Source organism: Diadema antillarum, unplaced genomic scaffold (genome assembly GCF_040938485.1).
Source record: "Diadema antillarum isolate AM-2024a unplaced genomic scaffold, OU_Dant_1.0 seq00000368_RagTag, whole genome shotgun sequence".
Classification (NCBI taxonomy): domain Eukaryota; kingdom Metazoa; phylum Echinodermata; class Echinoidea; order Diadematoida; family Diadematidae; genus Diadema; species Diadema antillarum.
Window position 1 is genome coordinate 1,470,963 of NW_027271369.1, and position 24,936 is coordinate 1,495,898.

Below are 24,936 nucleotides of genomic sequence, written 5' to 3' on the forward strand. Positions count from 1 at the left end.
ATGAACACTTACGGCTATGGTGAGTACATTGTTAATGGTTAATGCTTATTATTCATATCCATATTGATTGATGTAAACATGGCTTTTGCCAATGTGATGGATATCCTTTATAGGTATTGTTTACCATTGGAGCAGTGATTTTAAAAAAATGTTTGAGTTATCACATTTGATGCATATGTGTAGGTCAGTTGTATCACAAAGCATCCTACCTTTAAAAAAAATCACAATAAAGCCTAAAATATGAGGAGATATCACTATTTTTCTTGATAAACCATAATTGTAGATGGTTTAGTCTAGAAACAATTGTATTGTAACTATTGTTCACATTTTGTATATTCAACAATACTTAACATTGATTAAACTGATGAACAATTTTACATTGGTTGTTTGTATCCCTAACTCACATTTTACAACTATTTTGAAGCACTAAACCTGGGTTTTTATTTCATCTGCAAATGGTAAATAATGCCTTAAAAGTTTATTACTTCTAATTGGTCTTCTGACTGTCATTTGGCATTGAACTTTCTCTCATAGAGCAGCCCTGATTTTATCCCCTTTACACAGAGGGATATTTCTGCTATAACCATGCCTCACCTTTTGAAGGAATGGTGGTATATATCATGAAATGTACTGTATATATCTGATCCTTTCTTCATACAATTCATTGAGTGTGCTTTGCTTTGCTGAAGTGGCCAATTTTTGGTTAAGCTACTGTAAAACGAGGAATGTTTGCGTACATTTCAATTTCGCGAATTTCGTGAGAGCCAAGATTTGAGAGCCAAGATTCGCGAAATTAAAATGCACACGAAACTTCTTGTCTACACTATTTGCATTGGATGCCAGTGGCAATTCCCGAAAATTTCATGCCGCAAAAAAGGCCATCAACTCCAATTCGTGAAAATTTCATGCCACGAATATATCATGTTTTACAGTATTCATTCTCCTCAATAAGATACAATTTCCTTCTAGTTTCTTCATGGTGAATATTATAATAATGTAATTTGTAACTTAGTTGACATATAGTTTATGTTACCCAACTGATGGGTGTCTGTCAGATCCGTGAGTTTAACCCATTGAGGACGAACTGATTTTGCCACAACACGCATTTCCCATAGACAATTGCCCGAGTATGCTCGGAACTCGTCCTCAACGGGTTAATTGAAATGGGGGTCAGATTAAGTCAGTGAGCACAAATGGTAACTATACTGTATAATGACATGAATTATGTTCAATTTTAGCAGAGTGGAGTGTCATACCAAGCAGGAATAAACAGAGAAGTTATAGGCAGTTTGGTGATTTCTCACCACGGGATAGTCATCTTTGTTGGGGACTTTTATATCATGTGCTCCATATATTCATATTCTCTTTGACTAGATGGTTATATGCAGTATATAATACAGATATGCATTTTTTTAGACGTGTTAGATCACTCAAAGATACCAAAGATGTGAATCTCAGTGTTCTTTCAGAGATTGAAAAGTTTTATGTATATCACTTCTACTAAAAAAAGTCCTTGAAAAAGTACAGCTGATATATGCCAGTGTGCATTTTCTTTTTATGCGGTATAGTTTGTACACAGTGTATGGTCTGTGTTTCTGGTGCAACAAGATGTTTTGCTTCTAATGATTTTGGCAATATGTATACGGTTTGATTACAATATGGGACATTGTGGAATCCTACGTGTTAGAAACATTTAGATGGGATATTCTGATTTTCAGTTTTTATGTATTATTGTGAAATATGAAAGGCATATCATTATCACCATAGTCATGATTCTTCTTCTTTTTCTTCGTATTATTATTATTATTATTATTATTATTATTATTATTATTATTATTGTTATTACTATTATTATTATTATTATTATTATTATTATTATTATTATTATTATCATTGTTGTTGTTGTTGTTATTACTATTATTATTATTATTATTATTATTATTATTATTATTATTATTATTATTATTGTTGTTGTTATTACTATTATTATTATTATTATTATTATTATTATTATTGTTATTGTTATTATTATCATTATTCTTTTATTGGTATTACCATTAAGGTCAGTATCATCACTGTCATCATCATAGATCACTGTCATTCACATGGTCTTTAATGGAAGTCATCTTAAAGGCATAATTTACCATTTGCAGATGAAATAAAAATCCAGCATTCGTGCTTCAAAATAGGTCTAAAATGTGAGTTGGGGATAGAAACAACCAATGTAAGAATTTAAGTAGTATAATCAATGTTAAATATTGTTAAATACTGTAAAACATGATATATTCGCGGCACGAAATTTTCGCGAATTGGAGCCGACGGCCTTTTTCGCGGCAAGAAATTTTCGCGAATTGCCTCATGCGTTCAATGCATATAGTGTAGATAAGAAATTTCGCGTGCATTTTAATTTCGCGAATCTTGGCGCTCGCGAAATTCGCGAAATTAAAATGCACGCGAACATTTCTCGTTTTACAGTACACAAAATGTGAACAATGTTTATAATAAAAATGTTTCTAGACTAAACTGTCTACAGTTACGGTTTATTGAAAAAAATAGTGATATATCCTTATATTTCAGGTTCTAATGCAAAATTTTTGAATGGTAGGATGTCTTGTGATAAAACTGACCTACACATATGCATCAAATATGATATCTTGAACATTTTTTAAATCACTACTACCAAAGGTAAACTGGACCTTTAAGTGATAGTATGACTTATGAATTATGAATAGCCATATTTTTCTTGATTTACTGACATTGTAATAAACATTTTAATATGATAGAGGTTCGGTAATAAAGCTTTATGTCCAGAGAGCTAGGTAAACTTTTCCTTGTATGGTAGAGTGCTTATGTTCCCAGATATTCTTGATTAGAAGTTTGTGAAACATTAAAAAATATGTGAGACTATGAAAAAATATGTTTGCATACACATTATTGTGTGGGAAAAAATATGTGAGACTTTGAAAAAATATGTTTGCATACACATTATTGTGTGTGACTAGTATTTCTTTTTCTAAATGAAAACATCACAACATCAGTTTTTATATTTCCGCTGTCGTATGATAGTAGTTTGCTTAAAGGGGAAGGCTAGTAACTGATCAGTGGGAATCAGTGGAAATGCTGGGAGATGATTGTTCCAATCCGTATGGGATTCATTCAAGAGTTCATTGTATATCTATTGTTGTGTGAAAATGATTTGCTTCAGAATGGTCTCATATTCAAGTAATATGCAGTTTAATGCTTCCAGGTTAGGGTCCCTGGTCAGTGACGGAGCACTAACCTGCACATTACTTGAATATGAGACCGTTCTGAAGCAAATCATTTTCACACAACAATAGATATACAATGAACTCTTGAATGAATCCCATAGGGATTGGAACAATCATCTCCCAGCATTTCTACTGATACCCACTGATCAGTTTCTAGCCTTCCCCTTTAAGATTACTGAAAATTGCTAAGTATTGCATTTAATGATATGATGTCTTTCCCTGCAATATATGCATACTGGAATGACACATCACCCTATAGCTGTAGTGAACAGCATTGCCTAAGACTATGAAAGAATTAGACTGAGCAGAAATTAAAAGCTACAACAACAAGTGGGGTGGGAGAGTAGGAGAAAAAAACAAACAATCTGTTGTCTATAAAAAGACTAAGAATTTAGCATACACACAAAGCCTGGTGACATTGTGAGGTCAGTTGAAAGAAGACGAAGCCAGACTTTCCCCGCCGTTTGGCACAAGAGGAAGACTTCCCAGTTTGTTCTCATGTCTCAAAAGACATAGCTGAAGCAGCTAACTACTTCCTGTTGTCACGGTGACTAGGTTTGCTTCTTTGTATCGTCAGTTATCAAGTAGGGATGGTGGAGACATCTAGATTAGTTTGAGAAATTCTGGTGACACCGTTTTAGGCACATTTCCTGGTACAGACTCTGGAACCAATTGTACAGGTTTTGCTGAAACCACAGTAATGAAAACACAACTTACATAGCAGGTACCATTGAAGACAAAGAAAATGCTCTTCTTGTGTGAGTGGGCTCTGCATTTAAATGTTCAAGGCACTTAAAAATTGTCAAGGGACATTCACAATTACATTGAGATATTTTAAAAGTGTATAATGTATAACTGATTTTTTTTTTATTTTTTTAGGAGCATAATGTTGCTTAAAAGCTAAATCATGTTGAGATAATCATACTGTACTCCAGCCTGCAGGTATCTAGAAAAATATGGAAATTTCTTGGGTTTTTTTTTAGTGAAGCAAAGGATTTTGAAAACTGTTGGTTGGCTGCAAGGAGATGCAGTAGGAAGAAGAATTGGTTTAAAAGCATTACGTTCAGGAGTGATTTTGATTTTCACTAGCCAAGCAGTATCACTGTATGATATTGTAGGGTAAGATTTTATGCCTCTTTTTTTATATAGTTTTTTTTTTTTGTGTGGGGTGGGGGAAATAAAATGGTGTCTAGTGGGATAATTATCAATATATGCATGCAGGCTGTCAGAGCAGAAGACAAGGAAATGAAGAGAAGAGGAAGCTAACTTATTTGTTCATGAGGAAAGAAAAGCAGAGGAAAAAGTAAAGAAAAATGCACCAAGAACAGGCGCTCAAAATGAGATAAAGAGAAAGGAACACCAACAGGCCTTTCTCCCATTTTTTTTTTTTTTTTTGGGGGGGGGGGTGGATGAAATGAATCTTCTTCACACATTCTGCATTCCTTGAGTAATTTACTCACAGCATCTTCAGCAATCAATACTTTATCAGTCAGGGGGAGAAGCAGAAAGCAGCCAGTCTCTAATTCCTGGGATTATCCTGCTGTTATTTTAGGTCAAGTTTTCTCAGCAGGTTGTTGTCCACAAACACTCACTGTCAACTAGTTGTCTTTGGATTTGATGAGATTATAGACACCGCTGTAAAGATGGCACGGGGCTAGAGATGTTCCAAAGACTTTCACTTCCTTGTGGCAAGAATGTCTTTGTGCTGGAACCATTTTACAGTAACAGCACTCACACTGGGGAGTTATTGGTTTGTGCATTGCGATGTAAAAATTGATACAATTTGCCACTGTTAGCGTGCTCTGCAGAGCAAACCATTGCAACAGTTATAGTTTTTTAAAAAAATCGAGCCAGAGTGAAAAAACAACAACAAACAAACAAAATCTGGCTGCATATATATGAAGCACTTTAAATCTCCAGACTGTGTCCATACTTTAATGAATAAAGGAAATGTGACCCCGGGCATACGAGTGTGTGGACTGTGGCAAGTTGCATTATGGGATTGAAAAATTAATGTTGGTTATTGCATGCTTGGTAATTATCACAGTAGTTAAAAAAAAAAAAAAATCTAGCAGGACTGATTTTCACATCATCATGCATATTGCAGGAGTTATCTTTTGTGTGTGTGTGCGTGTGTCCACGCACAAGAATTAGCGCTTTTTGCATCGCATTGCAAAAATTGATTAAAAAAAACCCCGAAACATTAATTTTGATTGTGTGTGAATCTGGCTATTATGGAGCTATAGGAAGAAGTGTTTGCATTGAGTAAGTAAACCTTCCTATATGCCCTAATCTGTAAGTTATGCTATAGTCATGTATGTCATTGTGTCACATTCATATCTCTAGTGAAACATTGAACATTTTAAACAATGATATATCAATATCAAATCACATGTAATCTTCAATGGCATGTGACTTGTTTGAGGAAAAAGAAATGTATGTCAGAACCAGTAAATAATACATGAAATTCAAGCTAGCGAACTACCAGTACTGAAAGAAAGTGGTGAAGAATATGTTCTTATTCAGTTTGAAATAATTGTTTTTTATACTTCCCAGTTATTATCATTATTATTTTAGTTGGTGATGCTTTGCATAGGTATAGAAAAAGTGATTGATTACATAGTAGAGTGTGTACTTTCTATATGTGTGCTGCCATCTTTTCCATTGTAGAACTAGCCTCAAAATATTAGTTAAACACTTGTGAGGAGATCGTCACGGTGTTCACATTTCATGAGGTTATTACATAAGTCTTGGCAGCCACAATCATAACATTGAGTGACCATTGTCAGTGAACCTTCAGTAAACATGGCGGGCAGTCATGGTCATCCAAATTGCTTCAAGTTATAGACAGAAAGTAACAATGGTCATTGCGTCCATGATCAAAAACCAGAAGTACATACAGCTTGTTTGCTGTCTGTGTGCCCAATATCCAATTACAAGGCAGTGACAATTACTAGGCAAAACTGGAGCAGAAGGCAAAAAAAAAAAAAAAGCAACCTAATGTTTGATGTGTACTGCAGTGCACCAATTGTTGGCCGCCTTTGTCCTGATTTTGTTGTATGCAATCAAAGGCCAAGCCAGACATTTTGATGTCATTAATGGATGACTGTGAAAAACCTTGATGGTGGATTTTCGTTAGTGAAGTGGCCCTCACAGGCCACACGGTGCATATGTTTGTGTAAAGGGGAAAACAACATCGATCTGTCATATTTGACTTGCCCATCCACAGTTCTGCTTACTGAAGGAATGAGAGGCTTTCTTGTTTTGTTTTATATTGTTTTTCTTTTCTTTGTTGTTGTTGTTTTGTTTGTTTTTTGCTGCATGCAAAAGTGAAAAGTGAGTTGAGGTTGACTTGGAGGTTTGTGAAGATAGGTAGGAGATGAATAGAAGGTGCAAGATATAGGCCTATATGAATATACAGATAAGTACACTTGCAGTCATTTCATGATTTGAGAGAGAAAGGTTTGTGGTAACACCACATGGTGTTACCACAAACCTTTCTCTCTCATTTACTTTACCATGCAAACCTTCAAACAACACATTTCATGATTTGTTCATTGTCGCTGAAATAAAGCCCCAATATTTTAGATAGTCATACTTTTCAAGTGACTTGCATTTCATGCGAAAAAAATGCAGACATGTATTGCCCAAGTTGTAGACTTACAATCAAATCATGGAATTATACTGAAACTGTTCCATCTACATGCTTCTAACCATTTCATTTTATTCCTATGACTAGAATCATTATGGATATACGTAAAAACAATGATCACACATATTATTCATCTTTTTTTCTTTTCAGACCCTCACATAAAGGTGGCGGGAAAACTCTTTCATGTAGCGGCTGCCAAGGAGAAAATAATGTCAGTTCTGGACACAAAGGTGAGTACAGTGGGGCCTCCAATGGGGGATGGCATAGTTTAGTTCTTGGGATTGTCGTACCTACAGTACCAGGAATACCAGAATAGGTTGACAGGTGGATAGAAAAGAGAATTTGCTGATCAGAAGCCATGTTGGTTCACCTGCAGAATGCGGGATCTCTTTGTTTGGTGGAAGGGAAACCTTTCAGGAGATGGTGGAGCACCTCACTGTAAATCCAGAAGACGTTGGGGCCTATGGTGTAACTGTCATGTGTTTGACGATTGTCCAGCTACCCAGTGATGTGTGCATTGTATTGATAGCAGCCATCTGATTGTGGGAGGACTTTAAAACTCAGCGGGAGATCAAGATAGTCAGTACCATCATGGTTTCACTCATGAGAATAGTTGAGACTGCTTGTATTAGTAAGCAAATTGTAAAAATAGTCATGAGATCTTTTTAGAGTGTCTTTTCTTGTGATTTTACGTTTTCTACCTATCGTAATGAATGAAATTAACCTGTTGAGGACGAGTCCCGAGTATACTCGGGCAAGCATCTATGGGAAATGTGTGTTGTAGCAAAATCAAACCGTCCTCAACAGGTTAAGATTATGAAGGATTTAAATGGTGTCACTCATGAGGATACTTGAGACTTTTTGTGTTAGTAAGCAAATTGTGAAATAGTCATGAGATTTTTGAGGTCTTGTGATTTTATGTTTTCTACCTATCGTAATGAAAAAAAAAATGTTATGAAGGTTTAAAATGGTGTCACTCATGAGAAAACTGGAGATTGTTTGTGTTAATAAGCAAATTGTAAAAGAGTCATGAGTTGTTGTTTTTTTTGTTTATTTTGGGGGGTCTTTTCTTGTGATTTTTTGTTTTCTACCTCATAATGAAATAAGGATATAAGGCATGTTTTCTGTAGTTATTTCTCCTTTTAAAATGCATTTACTTTCTGACTAAGAGTGAAGATTTTTTTTTCTGCATTTAACATCCAAGCAAGCAGTGACCAGTTTCACACTTTTCAGTCCAAAGGTGGAGGTTATCTGGATTAGCAGGGATTTCCTTGATGCAGTCTATCTAGCTTTCCCCAATATCTTGGTCCACAAAGTCCAGTGAACTGGTCTTCCCAGAGCACAATCCTATTATTCCATGTTAGTTTCCTTATATCTTCCTAGCCTCTCTCTTCACTGTTCACCGTTCTCTATGCTTGGCTGAATCTCTCCCTCGTTCCTGCTCACGTTGTGTTAACTCTGTACACCTGCATCAGTAGCATTACAGAGGGAATGCAAACAATACATTGTTGTGCTGTATATCTCCCTCGACTACAAGTACTGGCAATGAGAACTGATACAATGATCTAAAGATAATGGAATTCATGATGATTATGATGATGTGTGACGATATTGTGATGATAATGACAGTAGTAATGATGATGAATTTGATGTGTACCAGGCAGACAAAGAAGGGAAGAGTAGAAGGAGGAGGAGAAGGAGGAGAAGAAAAAGAAGAAAAGATGGAGTCTACCTTATGGATAAGGATTTGGCAGAGTAAAATAGTGTGTGTATCTGTAGATTTGCTTTGTTTAATTTACTAAAGATGTACCATTTTGTTGGACTAGTAACTGATTTGTTCTCATGAATATTCATGATTCAAATTAGTATATTCTCCTTTGTTGAATTCCAGTTTTGCTTAGATTTGCTTTGTTTTATTTGAGGAGCACCATTTTGTGTAATTGATAACCGATTCTTCTCATGAATATTCATGATTCAAATTAGTTCCCTCATTTGTTATATACCAACTTTGCTTGCATTTTATCCTTTAATCTATCCATAGAGTAACCGTGTGACACTCAAGATGGATGTGTCTTACACGGAACACTCTCACGTCATAGGGAAAGGAGGAGCGATCATCAAGAAGGTGATGGACGACACCAAATGTCACATCCACTTCCCAGACTCCAATAGGGGGTCCCAGCAGGAGAAGAGCAATCAGGTGTCGATAGCCGGACAGATCACGGGCGTGGAGCAGGCACGGGCTAAAATTAGGGTAGGTCATCTCTTGTCTTAGCTGTTGTCTCACTGAACGATTGGGTTCATCCCAATGTGGGCTGTTACAAAATGATTTGCATGGAGGGAAAAAAAATCATTCTGAAGGCAATGACCCAGACTGATATTGTATAGAAATGGGGAAAAACTGCAGAGATGCTAAACATATCATGTCATACCCTCCCAGAAACTAACTTTAAGCCATGTTCAAGGAGTGATACATTGACAACATTTAAAGGGAAATTTTGCTCATTTGGCATTTTTCCAGCCCCTCCTTCTTGTGTAAACACAATAAAGACATTGTGTTTATAAAAAAGAAAAGAAAAAAGATGTGTTCATTCATATAAGACTGCAGTTGTAATGAAGGTTTTCCTTCTGTGATATGTAAAATAAATGTTTTAACATTCACAACTCATTAACAACCTTCTACAATTCGTCTCTCTTATCCTCTGCAGGAATTATTACCATTAGTTTTAATATTTGAGCTGCCAATATCGACGGGCCCTGCCCCCTCCATGAACTCCCCCGTGATCCAAGAAATAGTACAGACCTACAAAGTAGCAATCAACATGAAGCAGAGAGGCAGGGGCTATTCCACTACCGTGACGGTGAGGGGAGCTGCCAACAATGCCCGAGGGATGAAGGAGGGCACATCAAGATTGATGGAACACCTGATAGGGAGCGTGGGAGTAAGTGTGAAGCTCTGAATAACAACTCAAGGAAAGCTTTTGAAAATAAGAAACCAGTTGTATGTTTGTTGAATAGAGATTGATATCCCTTCTGGACAAGTCATGTTAATGAACTGAGAAACACACTCATTTTTAAGTTGACCCTTTTTTAATACACAAATAAATATATTGCCATGAGAAACCATGAATGATAAGTTTGTACTTACACATTTGTCATGAAATTGCAGAAATGAATAAATATCAAATATCAAAATATCAAATAAGTAATAATCATCATTATAGATCTTCTTTTTTTCTATGTTATGTGATGTTGGCATTGCCTAAGTTTCTTATCATTTATTAGTTGCCCTTTTCTATTTGTTTTAAGATTGTAATTATCATTTTTTATTATTTTGTGACCTCATAGTCTGCAAAGGCAGTGAAAAGTTGACAACTTAGTGACTGTGACCTGTAGACCTCACCGCATGGCAAAATAAATCTTCCAGTTTTGTGCGTTTGACCACTTCGCAGGGATTTCTTCTTACTCGTTACGAGAGAAGTATGGAGTGTTCTTACTTGCTAAGAATATGACTCTCTTTCACACAGGACCTACGGCTTTACAAAAGTCTCATCAGAAACACTGGCAATAAGGAGATGGATTTGAAATGACATTAATTTCACGTCATCACTCAGTATATGCTGTAAAACGATAAATGTTTGCATGCATTTTAATTTCGCAAGAGCCAAGATTTGCGAAATTAAAATGCACATGAAAGTTCTTGTCTAAACTATATGCATTGAATGTTAGAGGCAACTTGCGAAAATTTAATGCTGCATAAAAGGCCGTCGGCTCCAATTCACGAAAATTTCATGCCGCGAAAATATTGTGTTTTACATTAAAATGATAATCTTAATGTATTGCACAGGAAAATATGTTGATATTTGTCACCCCTTTCCCCGTTTGGTTTGTGATGCAGGGTTCGCTACCAGTCAGCACGCAGATAGAAATCTCTCCCCAACACCACCAGTTCATGATGGGGCGTGGCGGACTCAACATCAAGCAGATCAGCCAGTGTACTGGGGCTAGCATCCACTTCCCAGACCCCAACAGCACTCAGAAGAAGAGTTCAGTCTTCATCTCGGGTGCCATCGACTCGGTCATCGTCGCTAGGCACCTCCTCATGGTAAGATTACACTCCTAGACCTCTCCTCATCGACTTAGAAGATGCAGGATGTGTGACACAGTGTTCAAATACATGTATTTTACCAAAGGTCAAAAGTTGGTGTATTCAAAGAGTAAAAGACAAAAAGTTTGGCTGTTGTTTTTGCCAAATAGAATTCTAGCCAAACTTGACTTTCAATGACACATCTGTGAAAACAAACAAAACAATTGGTAGTTAATGCTGTTATTTGTTCTTTCAGTTCCAAGATTACTCTAGAGTTCCAAAGACACTCTTTTCCTATGAAATTAAGTAAATGCGTTATTGTGGCATACTTACAGTGACTAAATGTGACTATACTTACAGTGTTTGAAAATATTTACAACAAAATAGGATTTTAACAGTTTGAAAGTTCAAATTACTTTATAAATTTTGCATATTGATATCTTATACCAGGAGACCACTAAACCTGAGTGCATTAATGAGTACATAAATTCTCAGACAACTTAAAACAGTCTTTTGAAGTTTGCAATCAGTGATCATGATGTTAACAGCTTCAAACATCACAACAATATTTTTTATTGGTACATGACTAGGTAAGAATGCAGTTAACATAACATTTGTTTCTTTGATCAAGTTTTTGCTAATTATTTAAGCCCAATTTTGTTATGTTATTTTTTTGTGTGTGGAAGTTATCATGGTGTTCCTGAACCTTGCCTTTCTTTTATAGTCACTTTTACAAGGACATCCTTTGGCAACTCATAGATGAAAGAAACTTGTGATATTTTATTTTGACTATAGAGAGACAAGAAATGCTTCTATCTGCCCAGTTTTCCCACATGTTTGTGTCAGTATTTTATGATATGTTTGGTGTCCAGAAGATATTCATGTGATTCTGATTTCATGTATCAAGACCAAATTGCCAGCAGTGTAATTAGTCAGAACAAAATTCAGGCAGGTAGTGTTGAAATCCTATTCATACTTGGTGGCTAGTGAAACTTTGAGATTTGAAATGATGGCCTTTGTATGATATACAGGCTATAGATTTATTCACATGAGTCAATTATTCTCTGCTCTCTTCTCACACAAAGGGATGTCTACCGTTAGTCCTGATGTTTGACATGAAGGACGAGGTTGAAGTTCACACCACAAAGTTAGCTCAGTTAATGGAACAATTGGACATCTTCATCAGCATCAAACCCAAACCAAAGCAGCCAAACAAGGTGAGCTACGAGTGCAGAGCTTCTGCTTCTGAAAAGCAGAAGGACGTTAACTTTATATGATTTGCATGAAAATGATGATGCTCTGGTACTCAAGTATGAAATTACATTATTTCCATTCCAGTAAAGCACTTTGATGTGTGTCATTGTCATATCGATTGTTTTTCTATTGAAATTGATATTAATGGATAAGTCTTTTTTTTTTTTGTTCCTGTGATATGATCTTGCCTTGCTCTGCTCCAACATATCATTGTCTTTTTTTTTATTGCCTGTACATAGTTATATCTGCAAGAACAATATGAAAAGGACTATTGAGTGGTTTCAAGTTACACTCAAATGTCCACAGGCACTGAAAATTACTGTAGAATCTAAGATATTTAAAACTCTGGTTCTTGCATGAGCAAGAGTTCATACAGCTTCATGATTACCAGTTGAATGTTAGCAGCACGAAGCATATGAAAATGCTTTTGCTGTTGTATGGGGTGTGGTCAAATGTCAAATTTCATTGTGTAATTGATGTTAATGCCTTTATTGTATCATTGGTAGAATCTACAAGTATTTATTATTATTATTATTCTTTTTTTTGGGGGGGGGGGGTAAGGGGATTTGAGTGATACTTGAGCATTATTGTCCAAAATGGATGTACTAAAAGGATGTTAAACTGGTATTATTAGTCAATAATTCCATTGATCCATGTGTGTGTATGCACTCCATCTTTAAGAGAGAAAAGAAGGGGGAGGCAGCTTTGAAAAGCTTTCACAGAAGTATAATATTAAATTATTGTATGAAATAAAAAATGAAATCATAAACTTCCCGGAAAACTTTTTATCAGTGTGACCCACAAGCTCTTTGATACAATGCCTCTCTAGCATGTAGACTACACAAATGTGTTTGCAAAGAAGACTTTATTTCACTCTGCTCCTCATGACATGTCCCTCTGCAAGATGTTGCTGAACTCTCTCAGCTCAGAAGTTTTGTATCCTTCAATGTAGTATTTGAGCCTGTCTTTAACGAGGCTATTAGCTTTTTGTTTATAGAAACACCTTAGTCGGTGTGCCAGAAATTCCTGCTGAAAGGCATTGTTATTAACAGGCGCAGTTACAAATGTTCTTATACACTTAACATGTAGACTATAATTAGTTCATTTTCCACATTTCTCTGTATCTGTGTTAGTAAACTTGTAGCATTGTTGTTGCAAAGCAGGGTGTAAAGGTTGATACATCACCTCTTTTTCTGTAGATGAATGTTTGTGAAGCATCCATTATTCTGCCTTTTCTCGCTACAGTGAGAAAGTCAGCTCCATGTGTTTTCTTTCCATCTTCCGACAAACTGTTTGAGTTTCTCGACTGCAGTCTTAGCATTTTCCATGTGAGCAAATAGGAGCATGGAGTGGGTGGCATGTTGAGAATGTTTGAAGAGCTCACGACTCACTCTACCTCACATTTGTGGTTACCGAAGCCTCGCAATGAGTGTGGCTGTTATTGTTGTTCCCCTCTTTGTGTGTTTGATGTCCGAAAATAAGCCGAAGGTCCACCCAAACAGGAGGGGAAAGTGTTTACCCACTTCAAAGCTCAAAAGGACCAATGAACCAACCCATCATCAGTCATGTTTATTCTCTTATTTTTTTTCTTTGAGTGGATTCCAGCTACAGTACACTAGTTGTCGTTTGTCGCCTTGTGTTTTTATGCAAATGTGAAGTTTTTGTTTGTGAGAGGGAATTTAGATAACTGTGCAGACTGCAGTTAGAGGGAATTTAGATAACTGTGCAGACTGCAGTTAGAACTTTGCAGAAATGCCAGCTCAGTGTCTATCAGTGCTTGCTTTTGAATTTAGTAAATACCTGCTTCCACCTTGATCAGATTACATACATTCCCTTACAATCACACATGCTTACCCACACACTCACTCACAAAACACATGTTTAACTCGCAATGATATGCTGATTTCATATACAGTGCATTCCCGTTGTAACGAACACAGTTATAATGAAAATCCGGTTACAACAACGTAAAAATTCAGGCCCCAAGACCATCTGCTCTATGCTTTTTATTGTTCATTTGTTCGCTTATAACGAAAATTTGATATAACGAAAGAAAACTGTTGGTCCTGAGGGCTTTGTTATAATGGGAGTCAACTGTGACATTTTTCTTAATATCAAAATCAAAACGTAGTTGTCATAATATCAAATATAGCAGTATTATGTCACCATACTTGCACTAATTATTACGTTCTTTGATTTGATATTTACCTCAAATGATCAATTCTTTCTTTGCTACAGTCCTTAATATTTGTCTTTTTCTGTTGTCATGTTTTTCTTGCAGTCTGTCATTGTGAAGAGCATAGAGCGGAATGCCCCCAACATGTACAGAGCCAGGCAAATTCTTCTGGGACAAGAGTGTGAGAGCTGTGCAGCCAATGCCAGCACCTGCCCTTCCCTTGGACTGAATGGAACATGCCTGCCTCTCCATGGCTACAATGTTGGAACATTAGGTAGGGGAGAGTCCATTTTGGTTTTGGGGGGCTCTTATATTACTCTACACATAGCAAGCAGAAGGCGGATGCGGGCAATTTCATTCAAAGGGATATTGCACTAAGTAGAAACTAGTGGTTTGTGTTTAACTCAAAACAGAATAATCTTGTCATGCAAAGTGTCATATCTGGATAAACCATTTCTAAGTTGTCATTAATATGAGATGGTACATTAACATAAACATGGTGGTCATAATTGGTGCACTGAAGTTTGTGGTTTGTAAAGCTGCGTGTTGTGGTGTATTTGTAGGCACCTGTGAAGTCAAGTTTTGCTTTCACTTAATCTATTTTTTTCTTATCTATTCACCTTCAACTGATGAATTTGTAATGTACTAGGTTGACTTGTTCTGCATGTGAGGATCAAACTGATTAGATAGTTGTTGAACAAACTGAATATCCATTGATTCACCTTAGTCAATTCCTGTCTTTCATCATATCAGATATGGACAATTTACATATTTTAGATGGAAGTTAAAAAAATAGAATTTTAGTGAAAGATCAATTTCTCCACGTAAGAGGTCTTCATGGTCTTATTACTGATGGTGCAGGTTTTCTTTTTTTTTCCCTTCAGTATTATACTGACCTGTATAGAGTATAGAACAATGGTGGATAACCTAAAACAGAGCATAGCTTGTCTAAAAGAGATTATGAGAATCTAAAGCAGCCTTGAATTGCCCCCAACCTTTTAGACCTTTTCGTGAAAGATTCTCAAAAGATGAATAGCTATGCAACATTTTATCCACAGAAATAAAACAACCCTGATTGTCGTCAGAATATCCTCAAATTCCCACTGAATTTGCATCTACAGGAAGACAATTGGACTGAAATGAACTATATTGTAGATCATATTACATTGTACCTCCCAGGTTGGAAGCTAGTAGTCAAAATTAAACTGAGTGTATATCTTACTGATTAACTTATGGCATTAATGGTGCCCTCCATTGAAAATGTCACACATATGCCAGGCATTTGGTATTAATAAAGTAGCTGAAGTTTTTGCAGTATTAAATGTTTGAGTCTTCATTTCAAGTAATTATAAGCTTGATTGTGCTCATTGCCCAAATTATGATTTCCTTGCTCTTTCTTGGATGCACAATGAGTTTACTGTGGGCTGTCTGATGTTCACATAACTTAAATTGCACTCCAACCACTGCTGTTGTGGGTTTGTTGTGAAGTCACTATTTATGTGTTGTCACCCCCATCCCTTTCCTCAACCACTCTACCACCGATGGTACCCCCCACTAATCTCCAGGTCTGCTGGGTCAGGGTGCAACTCGCCCTCCCCTAGCGGCCCCCACGGTCCTACCCACGGTCAACGGGCTGGCAAGTCTCAATAACCTCAATACACTGCAGTCTATGATCACCAGCACTCCCAGCGCACCGGCCCAGTGGACGGTCCAGAACATTCCAACCAGCCTAGCCTCAGGTTGGCACTTTCTATGTCTCCATACAAAACATCATCCAAGGCATTGGTTCTTGCAGAAAGTCATTAGAGTGATCAATTGAAACAATGATCTGACATGTGGCTAACACCCTTTGTGCCATTAACATCACTTGCGTAGTTGACAGGACTGATGCAACTTATATGACCGATACCATTATTGTGAATGATGTGACTTATGTAGCCAGAATTTCTTATATAACTGGTAATAGAATAGGTATGGCTGATGCAATTGACTTGACAGATACAACTTAAGCAACAAACTTATATCACAATACACATAACTGATGTGATTCATTCAAATTACATGACTGATGCAACTGATATGAATAATGCCATTAATTAAACTTAGTCAACTGATGGTGCATATTTGAATTGCAATGTTGCAGTTGCTAGTAAATGTCTCAATGCTCCGTAAAAGCTCTTAGAAATTTGCAGTGCAGATAAGAAAAATGTATTTTTTCAAGACATGATCCTATTTTGAAACTAGTGATTAAATTTTCCAATAAAGCCCCATCTAATTTTAATTTGTAAAGTTAGTTTTTAAATCACCTTTATTGCAGAGATACACTCATCTTGCACAATGAAGGACTTAGCTCTGAATAGAGTAGAATTCCCTGAAGCTCTATCAAGATTCTATGCATGCAAAAAGAAATTATTGTATGTATAAAAACATAATGAATTATATCAATGCTAGAGTTGATATGAAATGTTCCATTTTGTGTTCATCTGTATTTTCAGGGATGCCGTCTCAAGGTGTAACACCTGTCTTGGTCACACCATCTATCAACCCCCTCCTCCTCACCTCCCCTCGAGGCTCAGTCAGCCTGACTACCAATGCTGCATCCAGTCCCATGGCAACCAACACCACCTCCCCCCTCCAGAGTGCTACCGTGGCAACCATGTCTCATGCAGTGCACCCCAATCCCAGTCTAGCACCCCTGCAGTCCGTGTTACAGGCAACCAATCAGAGTGCCCCTGGGGTCCCCACCGCCCTGCCCACCAGCCCCACCGGTGGGTCTGTGCAGGCCTCCCTTCAGTCTCATGTCAATGCCTCGGCTCTAGCGACTGCTACCGCGCTTCCAACGAATCCAGCCACAAGTGCCGTCCAGGCCTCCCTGCACGCTACCAATCAGGTCTCGGCTCCTTACAATGCTCAAGCGGGACTCCAGGCAAATCTCAGCACAGCGGCAGTTCAGTCTGGTCTTCCAAGGCATTCTGTACCGGTCAGCATGCACTCCCAACTGCAGACCAACCCCACCGCCTCCCCTGCTCAGCCGACGCCCACCACCCAGCAAGCCTCGATGCTTCCACCCAACATGCTACCTCAGTCCCTTCAAGCCACCATGCAACAAATGCAGAATGCCCTCCATCAAGTGCAAAATCCACAGCTCCAGCTGGGTGCCAACCGCAGCATCCCCCCACCACCCCTCCCACATAGCATCTTCCCAAGCGCCACCTCTGCGACATCCGTTCCCGGGACGATACCCGAGATGCCGAGCCCCCAGACGACGACGCCTCGCACCCCTCAGCCTCCCCCAGGATTTGCCAAGCCAGACCCAGCGATGGTGACTTCACAGCTGGCTCAGCTAGATCTGAACAGTATCAGCAGCAGTCGAGAGTTTGCCAGTGTGTGCAATAACAACAACCAGCTGAAGGACTTGATGATGCATCTCAAGAGTATGCAACCAACAGGTGTGATGCCAGAGTTAGGTGGGCACCGCTCATTAGAGTTCCTAATTCTATGTTTATTCTGAAATTAGTGTAAATTACTCTTTCCCTGTTGCTCTTGTGCTTCTAATTCCTTGTTTTTATTTTCTGTATTCCTTTATCTTCTGCAACATCAATTCTGAACTCAAATATAGTTTCCCTCTGTCTTCACATCTTCCGTATTCCTTTTTATTGTTTTCTCTTTTTGGTTTCAGACCACTTCTCATGCTACCTTCATTTTCCCTTTTTCTCCTTTTCTTGTCTTCTCATCTTCCAGCTGAAATTGTCTTTAGACATCAAGGATGTGTACTAAAAAAAGTTTGAGGAAGAGAAAAAAAAATCAAAGATCTTTATATCAGGCAGTGACTATACCAAACCTGATAATGGTTTCACATACACACATTTTTCTTCAAGTTTGATGCATGAGTGTATGAATACAAACAAGTTTTATGGCTGTATATTAAAGTTACAGACATATGTTCTAAACAGGTTTTGTGCTGACATCGTGGAACAAATGGGCGATTTGTGCAGTGTAATGTAATAATTCATACTAGAGTCTCATCGGTGGCCAGTTATTTCGAGTGCTTCTGTTCCCAACCTCTTTCTCTCTCCCTTTTCTACTTCTCCACTTTCAAAAGACACACGGCGGGCAGGGCCACAGCCATCCCAAACCAACCTCCCCTCCCAGAGCCCGCGGGACACCAGCCCTATCGACCTCATCACCACGGTAACGCCCCCACTGGGCCAGTTGGGTCAGAGTGCACTGCCAGCTGACATGGGTCTAGATCAGAGCAGTGGCAGCAGTGGCCACAGTGTCCCACGGAGCCCCACCAGCTTCGTAGACCTGGTGCTGGCCCAGAGTAACAGCTCCCCGAGCAGTAGTTTGAAGCTGCAGGTAGAGTGCACTCAACTCACTTCTTTGAAATCGTTATCAAACATTACTACTCTTTAGCTATGTTTAGTCAAAGGCATGAAGTTATCTGTTAAAGTGCTTTGTGACATTTTTTTTTTTTTTTTTGGGGGGGGGGGATGCCCCTTGTAATTTTGTGGAATTGTCAGGTAATTGAAAGCTAGATGGATGAAATTATAATGTACAAGTTACTATGGCAAATGATGCATTGTGGTCTCATTGCAGACTGACCTTGTTCATTCCTTGTTATATGAATCCTCCATGTTTCTTGTGGAAAATACTTACAAGCTACTTTGTTTGTGTTTGTATGTGGTTTTATTGAGAAGTGATTCTTGACTATTATCATTCATTGGTGACAACTGACTTCAGTAGGCAGTTAAACTAGTTGTATGAAATATGGGAAATAAGAATTATAGTCACATATGGAATGAGAGAGCAATGGTAAGAAATGTACACTTACAAATCATTAAGGAATTGAAATTTATCTTTATATTTTCCCAAACAGAGTAACAACTTCTCACCAAACAACAGCAGCCATGACCTTTCAGGAATGTTGGGTGGAGGTCGAAGGTCACTGACCCCTGATGAAGCTTCAGTGTCTCTTTTCTCCAACAACAATGCATTAAAGTAAGTAGACATATCTTTACCCTTTGATAAAATACATAGTACATGACATATAAACTTACAGTTGAAGTAGAGTCCAAAAGACTTTAACCCATTGAAAACAAGTCCAGAGTATACTCTGGCAAGTGTCTAAGGGAAATGCGCGTTGTAACAAACTTAGCCCTTCCTCAACGGGTTAGAGTTCCACTGCCATTTATGATAGCATGCTGTATTGTACCAAGTGAGTGCACATGCTATACCTATTTTATGTAGTGTGTTGAAATAAAGTGTGATTTTTATGCAGACACTATTTTGGAGCTTGCTTTTGCAATGCACCAGCAGTTCATTATGGAATGATGATGGATTTTTTTTTCTTGGGGGGAGGGGGAGGTGAGTGTGTGTCATGTGGTACCTCTGTGGAGATCAAAGGCAGCATGTTGATATTTTTAATCCTTTGTAAACATGTCAGAAGTAAATGTATTAAAGCAAAGCTGCCAATTCTGATATCAATAGTCAGAACCCCTTCCTTCTGAGGCCATTAAGCCACTGTAACATCACTAGTTAAAACCCCCTCCTTCATAGACCATTAACCCATTTGGCATCACTCGTCAAAACCCCTTCATTCATAGATCATAAACCAATTGTGACATCAATTAAAAATCCCCTTCCTTCATAAACCAATAAGCCATTGTGACATCACTAATTAGAACCCCCTCCTTTATAGATCATAAACCCATTGTGACATCACTAGTCAGAACCCCTTCCTTTATAGACCATAAACCCATTGTATGTCAGAACCTGGTGGGCCCTTTTTGAAGTACTGGTATGTAGAGATGTTAGAATCTCCCAGGCAACAATTATGCTACAAGGCTTGGATGCTTTGCCGCTTTTTAACTGACAATGGTTGTTACGATTGCTCTGCAGTGGTTACGGGAGACGGTCTTCGGAGTCTGGATGTGATTCCGACGGCTCCGACAAGCGGGCTCCAGGGTGTGAGAGACGGGAGAGGAGACTGGAGAGAAAGCTGGAGCAAGAGAAGGAGCTGGAAGGAGAGGACAAGGAGACGGCTTCTTCTACTTATGGAGATGACTACGACAAAAAGAAATTCTTGGCAACAAAAGGTATGTACATATACCACTTCAGGGAGACCCTGGAAAATATATCTAGGGTGCCTTACACTCAAACAGAGCCCATGCAGATGGAAGTAGGAAATCTCATGAGGTGTGGATTTTCTTCAATTTGTCTCCCTCTAGAGGGAGACAAATAGACGGAAATTCACACCTCAACCTTCACCCCACTGCTTGATATCTTCTTGCTTTTTTGAAATTTTGTGTTATTGAATTGTTTCAGGTTTTGTGAACTGTTTGCCTATTTCCACAATTTAAGCCATTCCCAGTGGGAATGGGTGCTACCATACATGCATGTTAGATCTTTTAAGAATTTACAACATTTCAGTGATAAGAGGTGAAGAAAAGGTTAAGGTCTTGATGTTTGTCCTGAAAGTAATTTCATGAATGTCATATGACCAGATTCATGTAGAGTGGAAAATTTAGTGGCTTCGAGTAGGTTTTAACAAGGAGGAAACAATATCAATAAACCCCAATTTAAGGGACTCATCCTTTCTGTTGTGGACAGGTAGATATAGAGGTCTCGAGGAGGTAGCAAGAGGGTTATTTTTTCAGACGCTGTGAATTCTGCTTTATGATCAGATATTCTACTTTATGTTCAGATATTCTACTTTATGTTCAGATATTCTACTTTATGTTCAGATATTCTACTTTATGTTCAGATATCAAATGGTGATAATATGGACTCATTTGTGTCCCCATCTTTCCACTCCCAAGCAATGAAGAAGAAACCTGTGGCTCCAGAGGTCCGAGTTCCCACTGATCTCTGGAGTGGCCTGGGCTTCTCTAAGTCCATGCCGGAGTCTGCCATCAGGGAGGCGAGGAGGACCAACGGATTCTCTCTCTTCCAGAGGGATAACAACCCTCTTCCTACCACTTACGAGGTGATTATATACCCCAGGTTTTTGAGCTCGTTCAGCATAATGCATATTCAATCTGTTTATTTTGGTGTCATTTTATCCAAAATTGACAGACATGAACAGATGAGAATGTAATAGCTTTAGAACAGAGAAAATAAAGAGTAATAGGAACCAGGTAAAATTACCGTAGTAGGCCATGGTAATTATTTGATGTAACTAATCATCAAGCTTCATTTGAAACATCTTTTGGAGAGTGTTAGAGAGCTATGTTGATCCATGTTTCATTTAGAGTGGTGGAGCCATGGAGGTGTTGATGGGAAATGGCACATAGAAAATGAATAATGCTATATTTCTTGTTTCTTTGTTTAGCACCAAATAAAGATATGACTCTTCCAAGTTCACAGTACACTTAAGTAAAGCAATGTGATAGTAAATCTTCTCGTTATAGCGAAGTCCAATGTGTGTCATGATGTGTCAATAGACATGATATCAATAAGGAGTATCTTCACATTACTAAGAATATTCTACTATATTTTCCTTCTTAGACACCAAACCATGAGGAGTCTGATCAGGGGGGCACATCTTCCCCTCCTCCACCCCCCTCTATCAGCACCTGGCCTCCTGACAGGCCCACCCAAGACATCACTCCCATGGAGAACAACAACACCTACAGTAATCCACCACCAGGCTTCCAGCAGAGCAAGAAGAAACGGGGTGAGTAAGGGGGTAGAGGGAGGTGGCTAGTGTCAGGGATTTAACAGAAGAGTCAAGGATATGACAGGAGAAGATTGGAAGAGGGGGATGTGATATGTGGTAAAGGAGAAAGATGATGAAGGTGACATTGATGAAAATGTGGTAAAATGGTTGGTCAGATGATTGTTGTGATTATGATTATGTTAATGATGTTGATGACAAAGAGAATGATGAATGTGGTGATGAGGCTGGTTGTAGCAATTGTGTTGTAGTGAAGAATTACAATGAGCATGATGAAAATGGGGGGGGGGGGGGGGAGGGGGTATCAGTATTGTAGTGGATGCTCTTTTTTTTTAACCCATGACAGCTGCTTGATATATGTACCAACATTATTTTAACTGCAAGCAGAGGAGCTTTTATTGTGAGGACAATATTAGCAACATTCCTCTTATATTCCTGTCTTAAGGTGAAGACAATTTTCAGTGTTATCAAGATCAAATACTGACTGAGAAAATGATTGGCATGTAGGTTCATTTATTAGTATCGAATGATTACAGTAGTTGTTTGTAAATGATATGCTGTGGAATGCTGTGGATACTTCTCAGCTGTTACCCGAGTATTTGTGACCCTTTCTATGTACAGCAACCTTCAGCGACATAAGCTGCAGTAACTACATCGACAGCGGGACATTGCCAAAGAGCAGTAAGGGGCTGTGGGTGACCAGTGATCTCAACTCATCTCTGTCTTCTCAACCAGACCTCTCCGACATCTTCCTCAACCTGGGGCTTGGAAAGTACACCAACGTCTTTCAGCAACAAGAGGTGTGTCTCTCGTTAATGAGCAAGTCATTTATGGCTGGTCTCTAAAGAGCTTTTGATTGCAGTGATCAAGATTCTTCAGTAAGAGCCAGATATAGAAGACATATTTAGAGTGAGGCAATACTTCGAATTACATGGTGTTAAAAGATGCAACAGCTGGATCTCAACTTGTATTGCAAATACTAGTCTTTACACTTGTGCAAAGAAAAGAGTTGGAAGGCTACAACTATGTTTTATTCAGATTTGACTATAAGGCAGGAAGCATGCAAATGTTCCAAGTGTATGAATGACATCAGAATGGCCTCAAGTATAACTTGCAAAGTTATAAATTATCTAAGATGCTAATTGATAACTATGCTGAAGGACAGTTTCTCAAGTCTGACTTTGTGCAGTGACCTCAAAACCTGAAAGATGACATTTGCTGATTCTTGTTGGCCTGAAGTATATGCCAACAGCCGTGGAGGTATTGACAAGATTCAGGCACATAAGTCTGTTATCTGACTCGTCATCACGACACTATCAATAATATCTCTTTGTCCACAGATTGATTTATCCACGTTTTTGACCCTGACTGACAAGGATCTGAAAGAGCTTGGCATCACAACCTTTGGTGCAAGGAGAAAGATGCTCCTGGCCATATCAGGTAGGAGATCATCAGTTTACCAACCCATCTGTGCTCTCTGGAAGAAAGTGTTGTGGGTGTTGGATTTAAGGGAAGGAGGTGAAGGTTGAAGGATGCATAGTTTTCCTCAGCAGAATTTTTCTTAGAAGATCAGACCTATTTCAAACTTGTCTCTAGATGTACATGTATGCTTCACCCCAATATGAAGATTAAAAATAACCATAAACGTCCTCTTGGAGTCACTTGACATCAAAAATTGTATTTAGAGAAGAGTTCAAACTCTATTCATAAACATGCCAATTGTCATTGCTGCTAAGCCACTAAACACTAGGCAGTAAATGAAAATACATATTAAGCATTTCATGATGACTTTCTCATATGACCTTTAACCCCCGCTCCCATTCATACATACATACACACACACATAGAACTTACAAGAGCTCAATTCCACTGATAATTCTTTTTATCCCAACAGATCTGAATAAGACAAATAAAGAGAGCTTCAGTTCCTCATCTAGTCACCAAGGTTACCCTAGCAACGGTCTCTACTCCGGGCCTTCAGAACCGCATCCCCACCCAACATCTTGCTGGTAGCGGGTTCCAGCACGATGGACGACAGTGCTGAAAATATGAAGTTAAAAGTTGAGAGAATTTTTTACGTCAGGAAATATATTCATATGATAGCTACCAGTTTCACCATGAATTGAAGATGTGCTTGGTTCTTTTGTTTGCTATTATCAAACTGAACTTACGAATATAAAGAAAATAGTTACTTTGATCTTGTATATAGATAGAATGTTACACATGGTATATGCAATTGCCATCTTGTGCCTTTTCATAGATGTCTTCCACAAAGTTTTCCTGACATCTTGTATTTTTGGATTTTGAGCAGTTACTTGAAGAAAAAAAATATATCCAAGCAAACGACTCCATGCAGGCATGTAGTACTGAGAGAATTATCACACAATGTATTTTCATATTTGACACACTTTTTATATTCATATATTTCTATCGAGATTTACCTGACTTTATGGCCAGTTTTATTCAGTTCATATGCTTTCATTTGATGTATTTGTGTCCAATGAGATGCAAGAATCTGGTGTACAAACATGCTTCTTTTTTTGGCATTTTTCACATTTTTTTTTTGTTATACATGTTTTGCACTTGTTCATCATTTTGAAAAAGATGTACACGTTTTACAATGAAATTTCATTGGTTATGTGGTATACAGTACATACTTTGCAAACTGTTGCTTTTGTGGGAAATCTATGCTATCTAATCAATGTGATTTTTATGCATTACAAATAAAACCAATGGAGGAAGTCACAGCAAAAGCAATTGACAAAGTCACAAAGAATCGAGGCAAACTTTTACTGAGGTCATGCAGAGGTTATTTTGATA

The 24,936-nt window shown here is 38.1% G+C and overlaps 1 protein-coding gene across 1 annotated transcript; it reads left to right on the forward strand.

Annotated features, from left to right (window-relative positions):
* Positions 1–24,129, forward strand: LOC139731358 (protein bicaudal C homolog 1-like). The gene is made up of 17 exons (XM_071642250.1): positions 1–19; positions 7,072–7,151; positions 8,963–9,175; positions 9,630–9,863; positions 10,820–11,026; positions 12,094–12,225; positions 14,544–14,712; positions 16,004–16,177; positions 16,934–17,887; positions 18,556–18,797; positions 19,318–19,439; positions 20,340–20,536; positions 21,260–21,426; positions 21,948–22,116; positions 22,738–22,916; positions 23,457–23,556; positions 24,011–24,129. The coding sequence occupies exons 1-17, from the start codon at positions 1–3 to the stop codon at positions 24,127–24,129; spliced, it is 3,477 nt and encodes a 1,158-aa protein (XP_071498351.1).
* The last annotated feature ends 807 nt before the right edge of the window (positions 24,130–24,936 follow it).